General features: G+C 37.0%; 1 protein-coding gene across 1 annotated transcript; it reads left to right on the forward strand.

Moving 5' to 3' along the window:
• Positions 1 to 3,132: 3,132 nt before the first annotated feature.
• On the forward strand, positions 3,133 to 9,618 carry LOC135139243 (phospholipid-transporting ATPase ABCA3-like). Its single transcript, XM_064069400.1, has 11 exons — positions 3,133 to 3,254; positions 3,703 to 4,188; positions 4,239 to 4,351; positions 4,407 to 4,889; positions 4,937 to 5,113; positions 5,160 to 6,351; positions 6,399 to 6,469; positions 6,519 to 7,096; positions 7,144 to 7,759; positions 7,810 to 8,981; positions 9,037 to 9,618. Exons 2-11 carry the CDS (start codon positions 3,707 to 3,709, stop codon positions 9,067 to 9,069), a joined length of 4,917 nt encoding a protein of 1,638 aa, XP_063925470.1. The 5' UTR covers positions 3,133 to 3,254; positions 3,703 to 3,706; the 3' UTR covers positions 9,070 to 9,618.
• The last annotated feature ends 8,616 nt before the right edge of the window (positions 9,619 to 18,234 follow it).

The raw sequence follows: 18,234 nt of genomic DNA on the forward strand, positions 1-18,234 counted from the left end.
ACAGTTCGATTACAATTTTTGTGTTGTCTAATTTTTCGATTCGATTCGTTTTTTGTTCTTTCTAATTTTCCGATTCATCAATTTTTTCCGATATTTAAGTTTCTCAATTTTTATTTTTCGATTTTTCAATTTTCATTTATTCAATTTTTCACGTTCTTAATTTCCAATTTTTAGATTTTTCAAAGTTTTCATTTTTCACATACTTTTTCGTCATTTCATTTTTGATTTTTTAATTCGAAAAGGTAAAAATCAAAAAATTGAAAACTCGAATAAAAAATTGGAAAACTAAAAAATCGGAAATATTCAAAAATCAAAAAACTAAAAAATGAGAAATTGCAAAATCGAAAAACTGGAAAATCGAAGAACTAAAGAAGCGAAAAACTGGCATTGAAAAACCAAAAATCGAGAAACTTAAAAATAGAAAAAAATTAATGAATTGAAAATTGGAAAGAAGAAAAGACGAATTGAATCGAAAAATTGATACACTAAACATCGAGAAATTGAAAAATTAAAAATCGATAAATTGAATAATTGAATAAATGAAAAAGTTTTGACAAAATATAACTGAAAAAAATTTAAAATTTGGAAAACCAAAACAATTGAAAACCGAAAAAGTCCAAAAATTATTGAACCTTTTCACATTGAAAAAAAGAAAAACTGAAAAAGTGAAAATTGAAAACTCGTAAAACTGCAAATCCAAAAATTGCAAAACAAAACATGCAAAATTTGGAAAATTGAAAACTGAAAAATTTTAAAATGACAACTCGTAACACTGAAGGCAAAAAATGAAAAACTGTAAAACTGCAAAATCGAAAAATTGCAAAAATAAACAAAAATTTTCAAATCGAAAATTTGAAAAAATGAAAAATTACAGAATCGAAAAATTGAAGAATTAACACTGTTAACTTGTGAAATTTTAAATAGAAAAATTTTAAAATCAAAAATTGAAAAGTTCAAAAGTTGGAAAATTTAAAATTTTGAAAATCGAAAAATTGCAAGTCAAAAACGCCAGAGCAGTGTTATTTTCACCACTGGTTTTAACTTGGAAGAGTCTACCAAAAAACGAAAGTCGCAAAAAATGTTTTGTTGTTTCATTCCTCTTATCACAGTCGTCTTTTTTTCTCACATTCTTTGTGACTTTGTGATTGAGATTTTGTGTCTATTTTGCTGCATTTTTTGTCACTTTTTTAATCTTATTTTTTTGAGTTTTTTCTTAAACTTGTAAAATTATCACGAAAATAATGCACAATATTTTTCTTTATTTTGGCAAATAGTGATACTTTTTAATTTTAATCAATTATTAACTTATATGACAGATTTATATGAAATACATAAAAGAAAACCAACCAAAAAAAATAAATCAACACCTCTACATTATTATTTTGCATTTAACTATAAAAACAAATATTGTGGAACCAATTCTTCGAGTACAAAATTGTATTTTCTCTACGAAAAAACTATAATGAGTGACTCATCACATGCTTTAGTACCTAGTAATCGCCGATAATGCAAACAACAATTAAATTCAGAGGAAAACATAATCCAAATCAACCCATATCGGAGTCACATGTACTGTTATCTCCGATCGTCGCTTGGCATCTAGATGTCATTAACTAAATGCCTACAATAAAGTCTGAAAATTTAATTTTAGACGAACGTTTAAGATACCGATAGAGTGTGTCATAATTACACTGCAGCAAAATTTTCTGAATATCCGTAAATGTATATTCAAAGCATGAGGAAATTTTGACAAGCAAAATAGTCTAGAATTTTGATGAATGTTATCCGGTTGTTATCACTTATATCATATCATACAAAATAGTAATAGTTCACGTAAGTACTTAGTCTGTGTAGGTACTTCTAATTCTTTTATCTTAACTAACGCACTCCACACGAGTCATGGCCAGATTCCTGCGACAAAAACAGTAAAAAAATTCCAAAAATCACGCAAAACAGAGATAGTATAGAGAATTTGATGGTACCTCAAAGTACCACCCATGCTGCGTACCTTTGCTGGTAATTGTAACACAATACATCACATAACAACAGATTTGACGTTTCTAAATAATCTATCGCATGATTAAAAAACTATTATCCTTGAGACATCATCGCAAAAAAATCATACAAGCTATTGTAAAATGGTATCAAGAAAAATTTATTAAATACAATTGTAAAATATGTTATTTTTTAAACCTAACAATGTTCTTGCTGTGTTATGTTTATTTAAAACAAAAAAGACGGAAGTTCTGGTAAATGCGTAAATTTGTCTTTGATCAATTTACATGGCAACAAAGTTGCAAACAACGCTGATCATATTTTTTTTAAAACCTGTGGCAAATATCACGTGACTGAAAATGAAACATTGTTAACTAAAAAGGAAAACCCTATGACTTCAAGTGAAACGTGCTTAATAGTTTATGAGCATATTATTACAAATGTGCACGTAATTATACAGTTGGTCGATTAGTCAACGTAGATAAAAATGAAAACTTAAAATAAAATCGGTATATTTTTCTAGCAATGAAAGAAAATTACAATAATTACTAACGTCACTAGCTAGTATCCAGGTACGTCAGAGTGATGAACGTGAGCTACATGAAAGTGAGTCATGCAATGGCTTCTTTATTCTACTTTTTAGTCGTGGATTCACAAAAAAAGATCAAAATGAAAATGAATAAATCAATGACAAGCTAAAAATATCAACCTTTGTTTTCATTATGATAAACCCAGTCGCATGTGTTTTAATATACACAAAAAACAGACAAATGACAACCAAATCCTTGTCACAAAAATAAAAATACTAAAACTTTTGACTGACCATTATTTTTGATAATAAATAAAATTCAAATCGCTGCTGACTCAAGTCGGTTACCCAGAAATCGCATTTCTACACGTAAATAACTCAAAACAAAAAATAATGTTGAAAGATCTTAAATACTCACGTACTATTTTTTAGTCAAAACAGAACAAATATTGAATCAGTCGTGGACGTCTGTAGTGCTTAATTTTCGTCGGAATCCAGTTATTCAATTAGGTGAGTAAGAGAGTCGAAAATTTACGTAATAACTCTATCTTATCAACGAGACGCATTGTTATATATAGGTATCGAGTACTGGAGAATAAAGCATTAATTCGCCAGTCTCTAAAAGTGTGACTGGAAGTGTGGTCACGAATGGTGATTAACACAAACAAAAGGCACTACCAGAATTTTTAACGTGGCTGTTTATTTGTGAAAAATTTGGCACTGTATTTTGGTAAGTAGTATACAAAATTAGTTAGTTTAGACGAACTATGTTGGCGATTAATTGTCAAGTTCAATCGATTTTTTTATCACCAGATGAGCAGATTTTATCAACATATATACCAGTAATACATGTAACAGTAAATTTTGGATGGTGTTAATATCTGCTACTAAAGTAAGTTAATCACCACAAGCGAAAATTTTAATAGCTAGTGCTTGCACTAATATTCAGCGTAGTTGTATATTTTTTTGACAAACTTTTCAAAGTTTACGTAAATTTAGAAACATAATATTGATTTGTATCTCTTGTTACTTGACACAAATTTACAGAGACATTTTTCCGTTAATCGTTGCATTTTTCAGCAGACACTTCCAAGTAGCGTTTAAAACAACTGATAATTCCCTTATCTCAGTCGTCATAACTGAAATATTTTTGTACTAGATCTACTACTTTATTTCAGAAAAATGGGCAAACAAATGAACAAGTTTCTACTTTTGATGTGGAAGAACTGGACTCTGCTTAAAAGACGTCCGATTCACACCGCCTTCGAGATCATTTATCCTGTAATAATATGCATGATCCTGGTTTCTGTAAGGATCATGATCACAGTGACGGAAAAGGGGCCGAAATTTTATGACCCGTTCAGTGTAGTTAACACCACCCAAGAGTACCAAACCTTTTGCTCCAAGTTGCCTTCTACGGTACTTACTGCTGCCTATTCCCCCAGCAGCCCATTACTCAAAAAGGTTCTACAATCGGTTCTTACCAAAGGGTGCCCTAACTCTCCCAATGTAGTACAAGAATACGAATCGGCAGCTGATCTAAACGGTGCTATAGACGCTGACACAGAATACGCTAACAACCTCACTGTGGTGGTACTTTTCAATGATCAACTAAAAGGGATATCCAGCAGAGACGCCCTTTCCGATGTCGAAGTCACCATAAGGTAAACCCTGTCCCTAACGTCAATCTACGTTTCTTACCTGAACCTTCCAGACTACCCACTGTACAAGGCGACGACAAGAAGGAATGGTTCACGAATTTAATATTCCCGTTGTTCCAAACACCCGGACCCAGAGAGCCAGACACCTCGTTTGACATCGAACCAAGTACGACTTCTACCCACTTTTAACTATTTTTACACACTAAACCCTCTTCCTCTAGAGTATTTGAGCCGAGGATTTTTGTACTTTCAACAAGAAATTACTTTTGCTCTTTTGAATAATGGTGACCCTGGAAACCCAGAAATCGAGTTACAAATGAACAGATTCCCTTATCCGGAATGGTTAGACGATTTGTTCTACGCCAACCAGATGGAAACTATGGTAACCTTGATGATAATGATAAGCTTCATGTACAACTACGTTAACACCATCCGAGCCATAACAATAGAAAAAGAGAAGCAGCTAAAGGAGTCCATGAAAATTATGGGTCTGCCTGGGTGGCTCCACTGGGTCGCCTGGTTCCTACGCAGCTTCATCATCCTCCTTCTGGCGATCATCCTCATAATTATTGTTCTAACGGTTAAAATAGGAAACGCACCGGTTTTCACAAACACTGATCCAAGTGTCTTACTTATTTTCTTCCTTCTGTTTTCTGCTAGTACCATCACGTTTACTTTTTTCATTAGCGTATGGTTCTCTAAAGGTAAGATTAGATGGTAGTACCAATGTAGTACTAATGGAGATTTGTAGCCAACACGGCAACTGCAGTAGGCAGTCTTGTGTTCTTCCTAACCTATCTGCCGTACTCTCTCCAAACCCAGTCCAACTCGGTGTCTCTGAGGGCAGCTTTAGCCTCAAGCTTATTGGCCAACTCGGGACTCTCCTTTGGAATTTCCGCGATGCTTAAATTCGAAGCCGTCGGAGAAGGTAACTATCAAAGTCGTACCGAATTGTCTCCAAGTGGGTGTTGCAGGGTCGCAGTGGAGCAACATGTGGAGTACCACCTCTCCCGACGACCATTTGACTCTAGGTTCCATTTTCTTGATGCTCCTGCTCGACATTTTTCTATATTTGGGTTTGGCGCTCTATATTGAAGCGATTTTCCCGGGAGAATTCGGGGTACCACAACCTTGGTACTTTCCGTTTAAACGTTCCTACTGGTGCACCAAGTCCGTCCCTGTTGGTAACGAAGTCTTTTCGAAAAACAAGGGTGAATATTTTGAAGAGTTCACCGAGAATTTACCAATCGGGATACAGCTGCAGAATTTGTCGAAAACCTTCGGGGCTAATAAAGCTGTCAAGAAACTCAATCTGGATATGTATGAAGGCCACATTACGGTACTACTAGGGCACAACGGTGCTGGTAAAACCACCACGATGTCGATGATCACCGGAATGTTTCCACCGACGGGTGGTACCGCTATGGTCAGCGGGTACGACGTTCGTACCAACATACAAAGCGTGCGAGATAGTATGGGGTTGTGTCTACAACACAATGTTCTCTTCGACAACTTAACCGTCTACGAGCACTTGTACTTCTTCGGGAAACTGAAAGGGCTGCAGAACAACGAAATCCAGCAAGAGATTAACAACTACATTAAGCTTCTGGAGCTCGAAGACAAGCGACATGCCCGTTCGAGTACTTTGTCTGGTGGAATGAAGAGGAAATTGAGCATCGGTATGGCGATGTGTGGCAAATCCAAAGTGGTGATGCTAGACGAACCCACAGCTGGTATGGACCCTTCAGCAAGACGGGCTATTTGGAACTTGCTCCAGAAACAGAAAGAGGGACGAACGGTACTTCTAACCACCCACTTTATGGACGAAGCCGATTTGCTTGGCGACAGAATCGCGATCATGACCGGAGGGCAAATGCAATGTTGTGGTTCTAGTTTCTTTTTAAAACGGAAGTACGGTGCTGGGTACTACTTGATCATGGATATCACGCAGAACTGTCGACCTGACAATATTACTCAGTTGTTGAGGAAGTACATACCTGATGTGGAAGTGTTTTCACATGTAGGGTCTGAGCTGACGTACCAGTTGTCCGAACACGAATCAGGGAAGTTTGAAGAGATGTTGCACGATTTGGAAAACAATACTACTTCTTTAGGGGTTTTGAGTTACGGGGTGTCACTTACGACTCTAGAGGAAGTGTTTATGAAGTAAGTGGGTGTAGAGGTGTTTGATTGGAAGTAACGAGTGTTTGCAGGGTTGGAGCTGACCACGACAATAAGAGTTCGAAGAAGTACAACAAAAACCAGAACGGAAACGATACCTCGAGTGAGTTAATCTACGGTTTTACAAACCTTTCTTCAGTTTGATGTTACAGTTACGGTTGACGCTTTCAACTTCAATAACTTAGCAGCGTCTTATTTGAGTGGGTGGCCTTTAATGAAGAACCAGTTTGTAGCCATGTTTTTGAAACGGATTTTGTCGATACTTCGGTCGTGGTATTTGTTGATAATCCAGATTATTTTGCCTGTGGCCCTTTTGGTAATCACGGTTCTAAACGCTAGGAGTTTTGTTCCCTTGAGTACGTTCCCTTCGTTGGCGCTATCCTTGGACTCGTACGACGAACCGGTTACCCTTCTTCAAGGATCGTCTGGAGATAGTTACTATGACACCTACAAAGACATGCTTAAGGGATACACGGTGATGCCAACCGACAACCTCAACACGACCATTTATGACCAGACTGTGGATTCTCCGGCTAATGTTAAAATGCACTACCTCGTGGGAGCATCCTTTAACGACACGGTTGCAACGGCTTGGTTCAACGGAGATCCCTACCATTCGATTTCTCTGTCACTGGGTCTTGTCTTGAACACGTTCTACAAGAAGAGTTTAGGGGCAGACAAGTCCATCCGTTTCTACAACCATCCACTGCCTCTCAATATCGACGCTCAGGTTGGTACTCAAACATACTCCACCTGGTACTAACACAGCTATTGCAGCTCGACGATTTACAATTCAACATCATGGGATTCCAAATTGCCGTAGAAATTGGATATGGATTGGCTTTTGTGGCCAGTTTCTACATCCTATTTTACATTCGAGAGCGCGTCAGCAAATCTAAACACTTACAATTTGTGTCAGGAGTCAACGTGTTCATATTCTGGGGCACTTCCTTCATCTGTGACCTAATCACCTACTTGATAACCATGTGTGCCATTCTCATCACGTTCGCGGCACTCCAAGAAGACGGTTTCAAAACAGCAGACGAAATAGGTCGAATGACCCTCGTCTTGGTCTATTTTGGCTTCTTCGTCCTTCCTTTCGTCTATCTAACGTCATATTTGTTCAATATTCCATCCAGCGGCTTCTCTCGAATGATGCTACTAGGCGCCGTGGCAGGAATGATCGGAATCAGTGCCATGCAAGTATTGGAAATGGAGCCTCTAGGTTTGCTGGATGTAGCCCATGGACTAAACTGGGTCTTGCTATTCGTACCTTTCTACACGGTCGCTAAAGGTACCGCCGACCTTGGATCGATCTATCAGTTGCGAACTGTTTGTCTAAAACGAGCCCCCACCCTTGAAATCGCCTGTCAAGCTACCAGCCAGTGTTGCGGTAATTAATCAACAATTACACCTAACCCTATAACTCAACCCACTTTTTAGGTCTCGACGACTACTACGCCATGACCACCCCCGGAATAGGCCGCAACATCATCATCTCCTTCCTCATGTGCATCTTCCTCTTTGCCATCCTCCTCTTCAACGAGTACGGCTTCTTCAGTTTCCTCGTGAACAAACTAATCAACTACAACAAACCACCCTCGCGTGGGGTGCAACTCGAGGAAGACGTCCAAGAAGAAAACACCAAGATACAAAGCACCGACGAGATGGTACTCAACAACAACTACGCCCTAGTGCTGCGGGACGTCACCAAGTACTACAAGAACTTCCTCGCGGTGAACGGTTTGTGTCTTGGGGTGAAACCCTACGAGTGCTTTGGACTCCTAGGGGTGAACGGCGCCGGCAAAACCACCACGTTCAAAATGATGACCGGAGATGAGCAAATCTCCTACGGGGAGGCCTGGGTTAAAGGCCACGATATCAAAACCCAGCAAAAAAAGGTGCAGAAATTGATCGGGTACTGCCCGCAGTTCGACGCGCTTCTGGACGACCTCACGGCTAGGGAAACCTTCAAGATCTTCGCGCTGATTCGAGGAGTACCGATGGAGAATTGTCAACAATTGGGTGAACACTTGGCGCACGAGTTTGACTTCTTCAAGCACTTGGATAAGAAGGTCAAGGAGCTGAGTGGCGGGAATAAGAGGAAGTTGAGTACCGCGCTAGCACTGATTGGTGATCCTCCTGTGATTTATTTGGACGAACCGACGACTGGGATGGATCCTGCTACGAAGAGGTTTTTGTGGACGGCTCTGGGTAAATTGAGGGACAGCGGGAAGTGCATTATTTTGACGTCGCATAGCATGGAGGAGTGTGAAGCTCTGTGCACCAGAATCGCGATCATGGTCAACGGGAACTTCCAGTGTCTTGGGTCCACCCAAAGACTGAAAAACAAGTTCGCACAAGGGTTTGCCTTAACGATCAAAATGAAGAAGCTTGCTGACCATTTGGACCTGGAACGAGAAGTGACAGCTATTGATAATTTCATTCAAAGCAGTTTCCCTGGGGCGGTACTAAAGGAAAAGTACCAGGAACTCTTGTCGTATCAGTTGGTCAACAACGCGATTCCGTGGTCCAAGATGTTTGGGATTTTGGAACGAAGCAAGAACCAGCTGAACATTGAAGATTATTCGCTGGGGCAGTGTAGTTTGGAACAGGTATTTAACTAATTTCTTGTCGTTATTCAGTTTGTACTTACTTTCTTTGTTATAGGTGTTCCTAAGCTTTACGAAGTACCAAAACTAGTTTGTGCTCGACAAACCAATCTCTTCGTGTACTTTTTCCCCCGATGGAATGGAGTGTCAGTTATTTATTGCGCATGGACGAATTTTTTAATTAACTTATTTTAACTTAAAATTGTAAGGTTCATCGTCTGTGGTGATTTAAGTAAAAGTGTTTTCCACTTTCTGTAACAATAATAATAATAATAATAATAATAATAGTAAGTGCGGTATCATGACACCAACTCTGCGTGAACTTTTAATGGACACGTTTTTTGCCTAAAATTGTGTCCGGAAGTGGAAAAATGATATATACAAGTCGGGATGTGGTGTTGACCAGTCTCGGGCTGTTTTGCCAGGTTTTGTCATCGTTCTCGACTGGTAATGATCACCTCTCCCTTTTAACACAAATAACTTATTTGTTCTAGTCAATAACGCTTAATTTTTAATTGCACATAAGTTTCTGTAAGATGTATTTTGTGTTGCCTGCATTACAAATATATTAACATAGACTGTAACAATGATAATTATTTTTTTATGGAGCCGATGTGAATAAAATGGATTTATGGACAAAGTTGAGGCTATTGCTGGAAGTTTATTTACCTGTAGACGGATGTTCGGGTTTTTGTGGCATTGGGAATAATACGACTACAAAACATACGATATAAATAATAAAAAAATTCACTTAGCGTTTCCCCACATGGATTTATAAATTATTATTAAAGTTGTTTTCAACTTCGGTATTTTTCACAAAATTTAAATCAGAAATATTTTGTCAAATTATTCTCCCCATCTTTACTTGCCAATATCAGATATGAAATACTGTATACTCAGTCGACATGTACCTAGCTACTTAAAAACATATTTCAGATGGTAATTTCTTGTAGAGAAATATCGATTTTGCAATTAAACTCCCCCCCCATTGAGATGGCGGCCGGTGGACAGGGCTTAAATCTTGCCTTCATTTCTGAAAACACGTAATCTTCTTTTCCTGAAAAAATATATTTAAAACATGTTTAAAATAGTAAAGTTTTGTCGGGAAACATCGATTTTACAATTAAGCTCCGCCCCTCGGTCAGACAACGAATAAAAAGTTCATCACAATTGAGACTGGGACGGGTGGGTGGGGCTTATTTTTTGACTATTTTTTTCGTAACGTATGTGATTTTCTTTCAACAACATGATACTTAAAAACATGTTTCACATGGTAGGGAAATAGGCATTTTGCAATTAGGCTCCGCCCTTCGAGTCACAACCAATAAAAAAGTTATCACAACTGAGATGAGGGTGGGTGGGCGGTATTTGTAATTTTTTTTTGTTAGTGTATGTATGTAATTTTCTTTTCACGATAAGAAACTGAAACATGTTTAAAAGAGTAAATTGGTAGAGGAATGTAGGGGATAAAACTTACCACTTTAAACATGTTTTCAGTTTCTTGTTATGAAGGGATGACTATGTACATTAAGAAAAAAAAAGCCCCGCCTATCTCAGTCGTAACGATTTTTCTTTGTTCGTCGTGAGCCAAGAAGGGCGGAGCTTAATTACAGCATCCGTATTTTTCTACAAGAATTGCCATGTGAAACTTGTTTTTCGGTGATCTTCTTGTTCAAAGAAAACTGTATGTATTATCGTGACGAATTTTCTATTCGTTGTCAGACCGAGAGGCGGAGCGTAATTGCAAAATCCATATTTCCTCTTTTAAACATGTTTTAAGTTTCTTATTGTGAAAAGAAGACTAGGTATATTAAGAAAAAGTAAAACAGAAGCCCCGCCCACCCACCCCCGTCTCAATTATTCGCTGTGATCCCGGAGGCGGAGCTTAGTTGTAAAATCTTTTCTTTCTTTACAATAAATTACCACATGTGAAACATCTTTTATTGCTGTTGACATAATAGGGGAGAGAAGTTACAGTCACCTTCGTCTCAGAATGGTCCATTTTGAACAACATGATAATACTTAAAACACCATTATAAATTGACCTTAGACCAAAATCTCAGCTCGATGTGAGAATTTTGATTTTTTTCTCATTTTTTCTGCTGTCGGATTTTTTTTTCATATTTTGTCGGATTCTTTCGAATTCCGCGGATTTTTCCGGGTGCCCTCTTACTCTATCGAATTCTTCCGGTTTCTCTCGTGTTCTGTCGAATTATTTCGGAGTGTTTTCCGAATTTTTTGGAATTCTTTCAGTTTCCATCGGACCTCGAATGTTTCGGATATCTACTTTCGGATTGTTTCGGATTCATTCGGATCATTTCGGATTCTCCCGGATTCCTTCGGATCCTATCGGATTTTTTTTAATTGTCTCGAATTCTTTCGGATACAAATTTGTACATTCGGATTCTATCGGATTCTCCAGAATTCTATCGAATTTTCTTCACATTGTCTCGTATTTTTTGGATTCTTTCGAATTCTCCGGACTGGATCTCTCTTATTTTATAGCACTTTTTTCGATTTCTTTCGGATTCTTTTGGATCTCGAATTTTTCAGACTCTTTCGGATTCTCTTGAATTATTTTGAGATTCTCGCTCTTCCATCGGATTTTTTCGGATTCTCTTCGATCTTGGATTTTTCGAATTCTATCAGATTCTCTCTGTTTTCGAATTTTTTTATATTCTTTCGGATTCTACTCAGAATTTGTTCGGATTCTCTCGGAATGGTTCGAATTTACTAGAAATGTCTCAAATTCTTGCGGATTAGTTCAGATTCTATCGGATTTTCACGAATTACTTTTGAATTATCTCGGATCCTCTTGGATTCTTTTGGATTCTATCGGAAAAATATGAGAGACTATGAAAAAATCCGTGAGAGTATGAACAAATGTGAGATAATCAAGAGAATCCAAAATAATACAAGAGGATCCAAAAATTAGACAATTCAAAAATTTCCACAAAATCCGAAAGACTCCGCAAGAATCCAAGAGAATTCGAAAGAGTAAGGAAAATGTCCTAGAGAACCCGAAAGAATTTGAAAGAATCCGATAGGATCCAGGAATATACAAAACAATGAATTTCTGAGAGCTTCGGAACAATTCCAGAAGAATCTGAAAGAATCCGATCAAATTCTGAAAAGACCTGAGAGAATCCGTGAGAAGCTAAAAAAAATAATTGAAATAATCCAAAAGACTCCGGAAAAATATAAGAGTATACGAAAATCCGAGAGAATATGAAAAAATTTGATGGAATCTAACAGAAAATCATACAAGAGAATCCGAAGAAAATTCGAAAGGATCCAGGATAATCCGATCAAATTTCGAGAGAATTCGACTAAATTCTGAGGTGATATTCCGGAGAAATCCTAAAGAATATGAAAAAAACTGACAGAATCTAAGAGAATTCAAGGAAATGTTGGAAAATACGACAGAATACAAGATTATTCGACAAATATCCGAGAGGATCGAAAATAATCTGGAAGAATTCAAGGGAACACCAGAGAATTCGAGAAGATCCGCGATAACTCTGAAAAATTAGAAAATAAATCGAAGGAAACCGATAGAATTCGAAAGAATCCGAAGAATACGAAATAATAATCCAAAAATATTCCGAAAGGATTCGAACGCGAAATCTTAAGATTTTGAGAATTTTCTCAAAATGCACTGATCTTCTTGAAATTTGCTCTACTCAGTAATTCGAACATCCTGAACAAGAATCGGGCTCCAGATTTGTTCTCTGAGGCCGAAATAATTTTTTACGAGCTGACTTTGGCCAACTTTAAGAAAAATAACATAGTCTGATAAATTCATTTCTTACCACTAAAGGACAAGCCATCCTACTGCCAATTTTTTTTCTGATTCAAAAAAGTCTAATAAATTGAACAGTTTCTATTTCAGCTGCGTATCGTCAATGGTTCTCGAGTTCTGAATTTTCAAACTGAAAAAAAATTTTTGAGCATACGAAGAATGTGAAAGGAAGGTGGATTCTTCTTGAACCCTTAGAAATTTCCAACAACCAATTGTAAAAATCAATTTAGCAATATCGAGTTGTCCTTAGACCAAAATCTCAGCTCGATGAGAGAATTTTGATTTTTTTCTCATTTCGCGAAATCATCAGATTTTGAGAATTTTCGCAAAATGCACCGGTCTTCTTGAAATTTGCTCTACTTAGTAATTCGAACCTCCCGAACAAGAATCGGCCTTCAGATCGGGCTTCAGATTTGCTCTCTGAGGCCACAATAATTTTTTACGAGCTGATCTAGGCTAACTTTAATAAAAATTACATAGTCCGATAAATTCGTTTCTTGCCACTAAACGACTTGAGCCATCCTACTAGCAATTTTTTGTCTGATTCACAAAAGCCTGAGAAATGGAACAGTTTTTATTTCAGCTGCGTATCGTCAATGGTTCTCGAGTTCTAAATTTTCAAACTGAAAAAAATTTTTTGAGAATCCGAAAAATATGCAAGGAGGGTGGATTCTTCTTCAACCGTTAAAAATTCCCAACAACTGATTGCCAAAATCAATTTAGCAATATCGAGTTGTCCTTAGACCAAAATCTCAGCTCGATGAGAGAATTTTGATTTTTTTCTCATTTCGCGAAATCGTCAGATTTTGAGAATTTTCTCAAAATGCACCGGTCTTCTTGAAATTTGCTCTACTTGGTAATTCCAACCTCCCGAACAAGAATCGGCCTTCAGATCGGGCTTCAGATTTGCTCTCTGAGGCCGCAATAATTTTTTACGAGCTGATCTAAGCCAACTTTAATAAAACTTAAATAGTCCGATAAAATCATTTCTTGCCTCTAAACGACTTATGTCATCCTACTTGCAATTTTTTTTCTGAGCCAGAAAAGTCTGGAAAATCGAACAGTTTTTATTTCAGCTACGTGTCGTCAATGGTTCTCGAGTTCTGAATTTTCAAACTGAAAAAAAATTTTTGAGCATACGAAAAATATGAAAGAAGGTGGATTCTTCTTGAACCGTTAGAAATTTCCAACAACTAATTGTCAAAATCAATTTAGCAATATCGAGTTGTCCTTAGACCAACATCTCAGCTCGAAGTGAGAATTTTGATTTTTTTCTCATTTCGCGAAATCATCAGATTTTGAGAATTTTGTCAAAATGCACCGATCTTCTTGAAATTTGCTCTACTTAGTTATTCGAACCTCCCGAACAAGAATCGGCCTTCAGATCGGGCTTCAGATTTGCTCTCTGAGGCCACAATAATTTTTTACGAGCTGATCTAGGCTAACTTTAATAAAAATTACATAGTCCATTAAATTCGATTCTTACCACTAAACGACTTATGTCCTCCTACTTGTATTTTTTTTTCTGAGTCAAAGAAGTCTAGTAAATCGAACAATTTTTATTTAAGCTGCGTATCGTCAATGGTTCTCGAGTTCTGAATTTTCAAACTGAAAAAAACTTTTTGAGCCTACGAAAAATATGAAAGAAGATGGATTCTTCTTGAACCGTTAGAAATTTCCAACAACTAATTGCCAAAACCAATTTGGCAATATCGAGTTGTCCTTAGACCAAAATCTCAGCTCGAAGTGAGAATTTTGATTTTTTTCTCATTTCGCGAAATCATCAGATTTTGAGAATCTTCTCAAAATGCACCGATCTTCTTGAAATTTGCCCTACTTAGTAATTCGAACCTCCCGAACAAGAATCGTCCTTCAGATCGGGCTTCAGATTTGCTCTCTGAGGCCGCAATAATTTTTACGAGCTGATCTAGGCTTACTTTAATAAAAACTACATAGTCCGATAAATTCGTTTCTTGCCACTAAACCACTTAAGTTGTTCTACTGAAATTTTTTTTTCTGATTCACAAAAGTCTGAGGAATCGAACAGATTTGATTTCAACTGCCTAGCGTCAGTAGGTTTCGAGTTACAAATTTTTAAAGTGAAAAAAAAAATTGAGCATATGAAATATATGATATGAAGGCGGATTCTGTTTGAACCGTTAGAAATTCCCCACAACTGATTGCCAAAATGAAATCAGTGGCGTCGAATTGACCTTAGACCGAAATCTCAGTTCGATGTGAGAATTTTGATTTTTTTTTCTCATTTCGCGAAATCGTCAGAATTTGAGAATTTTTTCAAAACGCACCGATCTTCTTGAAATTTGTTCTACTCAGTAAGTCGAACCTCCTAAACAAGATTCAGGCTTCAGATTTGCTCTCTGAGGCCGCATTAATTTTTTGCGAGCTGACTTATGCCAACTTTAAGAAAAATTACGTCGTCCGATAAATTCGTTTCTTGCCACTAAACCACTTAAGTTGTTCTGCTGAAATTTTTTTTTCTGATTCACAAAAGTCTGAGGAATCGAACAGATTTCATTTCAACTGCTTAGCGTTAGTAGGTTTCGAGTTACAAATTTTTAAAATGAAAAAAAAAAATTTGGGCATATGAAACATATGATATGAAGGCGGATTCTGTTTGAACCGTTAGAAATTCCCAACAACTGATTGCTAAAATGAAATCAGTGGCGTCGAATTGACCTTAGATCGAAGTCTCAGTTCGATGTGAGAATTTTGATTTTTTTTCTCATTTCGCGAATCGTCAGATTTTGAGAATTTTTTCAAAACGCACCGATCTTCTTGAAATTTGCTCTACTCAGTAATTCGAACCTCCTGAACAAGACTCAGGTTTCAGATTTGCTCTCTGAGGCCACATTAATTTTTTGCGAGCTGACTTATGCCAACTTTAAGAAAAATTACATCGTCTGATAAATTCGTTTCTTGCCACTAAACCACTTAAGTCGTCCTGCTGAAGATTTTTTTTCTGATTCACAAAAGTCTGGGGAATCGAACAGATTTTATTTCAACTGCTTAGCGTCAGTGGGTTTCGAGTTACGAATTTTTAAAATGAAACAAAATTATTTGAGCATATGAAAAATATGATATGAAGGCGGATTTTGCGTGAACCGTTAGAAATTCCCAACAACTGATTGCCAAAATGAAATCAGTGGCGTCGAATTGACCTTAGACCGAAATCTCAGTTCGATGTGAGAATATTGATTTTCTTTCTCATTTCGCGAATCGTCAAATTTTGAGATTTTTTTCAAAACGCACCGATCTTCTTGAAATTTGCTCTACTCAGTAATTCGAACCTCCTGAATAAGACTCAGGCTTCATATTTGCTCTCTGAGGCCGCAATATTTTTTTGCGAGCGGACTTATGCCAACTTTAAGAAAAATTACATCGTCCGATAAATTCGTTTCTTATCACTAAATCACTTAAGTTGTCCTGCTGAAGATTTTTTTTCTGATTCACAAAAGTCTGGGGAATCGAACAGGTTCTATTTCAACTACTTAGCGTCAGTGGGTTTCGAGTTACGAATTTTTAAAATGAAAAAAAAATATTTGAGCATATGAAAAATATGATATGAAGGCGGATTCTGCTTGAACCGTTAGAAATTCCCAACAACTGATTGCCAAAATGAAATCAGTGGCGTCGAATTGACCTTAGACCGAAATTTCAGTTCGATGTGAGAATATTGATTTTCTTTCTCATTTCGCGAATCGTCAAATTTTGAGATTTTTTTCAAAACGCACCGATCTTCTTGAAATTTGCTCTACTCAGTAATTCGAACCTCCTGAATAAGACTCAGGCTTCATATTTGCTCTCTGAGGCCGCAATATTTTTTTGCGAGCGGACTTATGCCAACTTTAAGAAAAATTACATCGTCCGATAAATTCGTTTCTTATCACTAAATCACTTAAGTTGTCCTGCTGAAGATTTTTTTTCTGATTCACAAAAGTCTGGGGAATCGAACAGGTTCTATTTCAACTACTTAGCGTCAGTGGGTTTCGAGTTACGAATTTTTAAAATGAAAAAAAAATATTTGAGCATATGAAAAATATGATATGAAGGCGGATTCTGCTTGAACCGTTAGAAATTCCCAACAACTGATTGCCAAAATGAAATCAGTGGCGTCGAATTGGCCTTAGACCGAAATCTCAGTTCGATGTGAGAATTTTTATTTTTTTTCTCATTTCGCGAATCGTCAGATTTTAAGAATTTTTTCAAAACGCATCGATCTTCTTGAAATTTGCTCTACTCAGTAATTCGAACCTCCTGAACAAGACTCAGGTTTCAGATTTGCTCTCTGAGGCCACATTAATTTTTTGCGAGCTGACTTATGCCAACTTTAAGAAAAATTACATCGTCTGATAAATTCGTTTCTTGCCACTAAACCACTTAAGTCGTCCTGCTGAAGATTTTTTTTCTGATTCACAAAAGTCTGGGGAATCGAACAGATTTTATTTCAACTGCTTAGCGTCAGTGGGTTTCGAGTTACGAATTTTTAAAATGAAACAAAATTATTTGAGCATATGAAAAATATGATATGAAGGCGGATTTTGCGTGAACCGTTAGAAATTCCCAACAACTGATTGCCAAAATGAAATCAGTGGCGTCGAATTGACCTTAGACCGAAATCTCAGTTCGATGTGAGAATATTGATTTTCTTTCTCATTTCGCGAATCGTCAAATTTTGAGATTTTTTTCAAAACGCACCGATCTTCTTGAAATTTGCTCTACTCAGTAATTCGAACCTCCTGAATAAGACTCAGGCTTCATATTTGCTCTCTGAGGCCGCAATATTTTTTTGCGAGCGGACTTATGCCAACTTTAAGAAAAATTACATCGTCCGATAAATTCGTTTCTTATCACTAAATCACTTAAGTTGTCCTGCTGAAGATTTTTTTTCTGATTCACAAAAGTCTGGGGAATCGAACAGGTTCTATTTCAACTACTTAGCGTCAGTGGGTTTCGAGTTACGAATTTTTAAAATGAAAAAAAAATATTTGAGCATATGAAAAATATGATATGAAGGCGGATTCTGCTTGAACCGTTAGAAATTCCCAACAACTGATTGCCAAAATGAAATCAGTGGCGTCGAATTGACCTTAGACCGAAATCTCAGTTCGATGTGAGAATATTGATTTTCTTTCTCATTTCGCGAATCGTCAAATTTTGAGATTTTTTTCAAAACGCACCGATCTTCTTGAAATTTGCTCTACTCAGTAATTCGAACCTCCTGAATAAGACTCAGGCTTCATATTTGCTCTCTGAGGCCGCAATATTTTTTTGCGAGCGGACTTATGCCAACTTTAAGAAAAATTACATCATCCGACAAATTCGTTTCTTGCCACTAAATCACTTAAGTTGTCCTGCTGAAGTTTTTTTTTCTGATTCACCAAAGTCTGAGGAATCGAACAGATTTTATTTCAAGTACTTAGCGTCAGCGGGTTT

The sequence above is a fragment of the Zophobas morio genome, unplaced genomic scaffold (assembly GCF_036711695.1).
Source record: "Zophobas morio isolate AGI-343-1 ecotype UQ-CSIRO unplaced genomic scaffold, CSIRO_AGI_Zmor_V1 ptg000031l, whole genome shotgun sequence".
In the NCBI taxonomy this organism is placed as follows: domain Eukaryota; kingdom Metazoa; phylum Arthropoda; class Insecta; order Coleoptera; family Tenebrionidae; genus Zophobas; species Zophobas morio.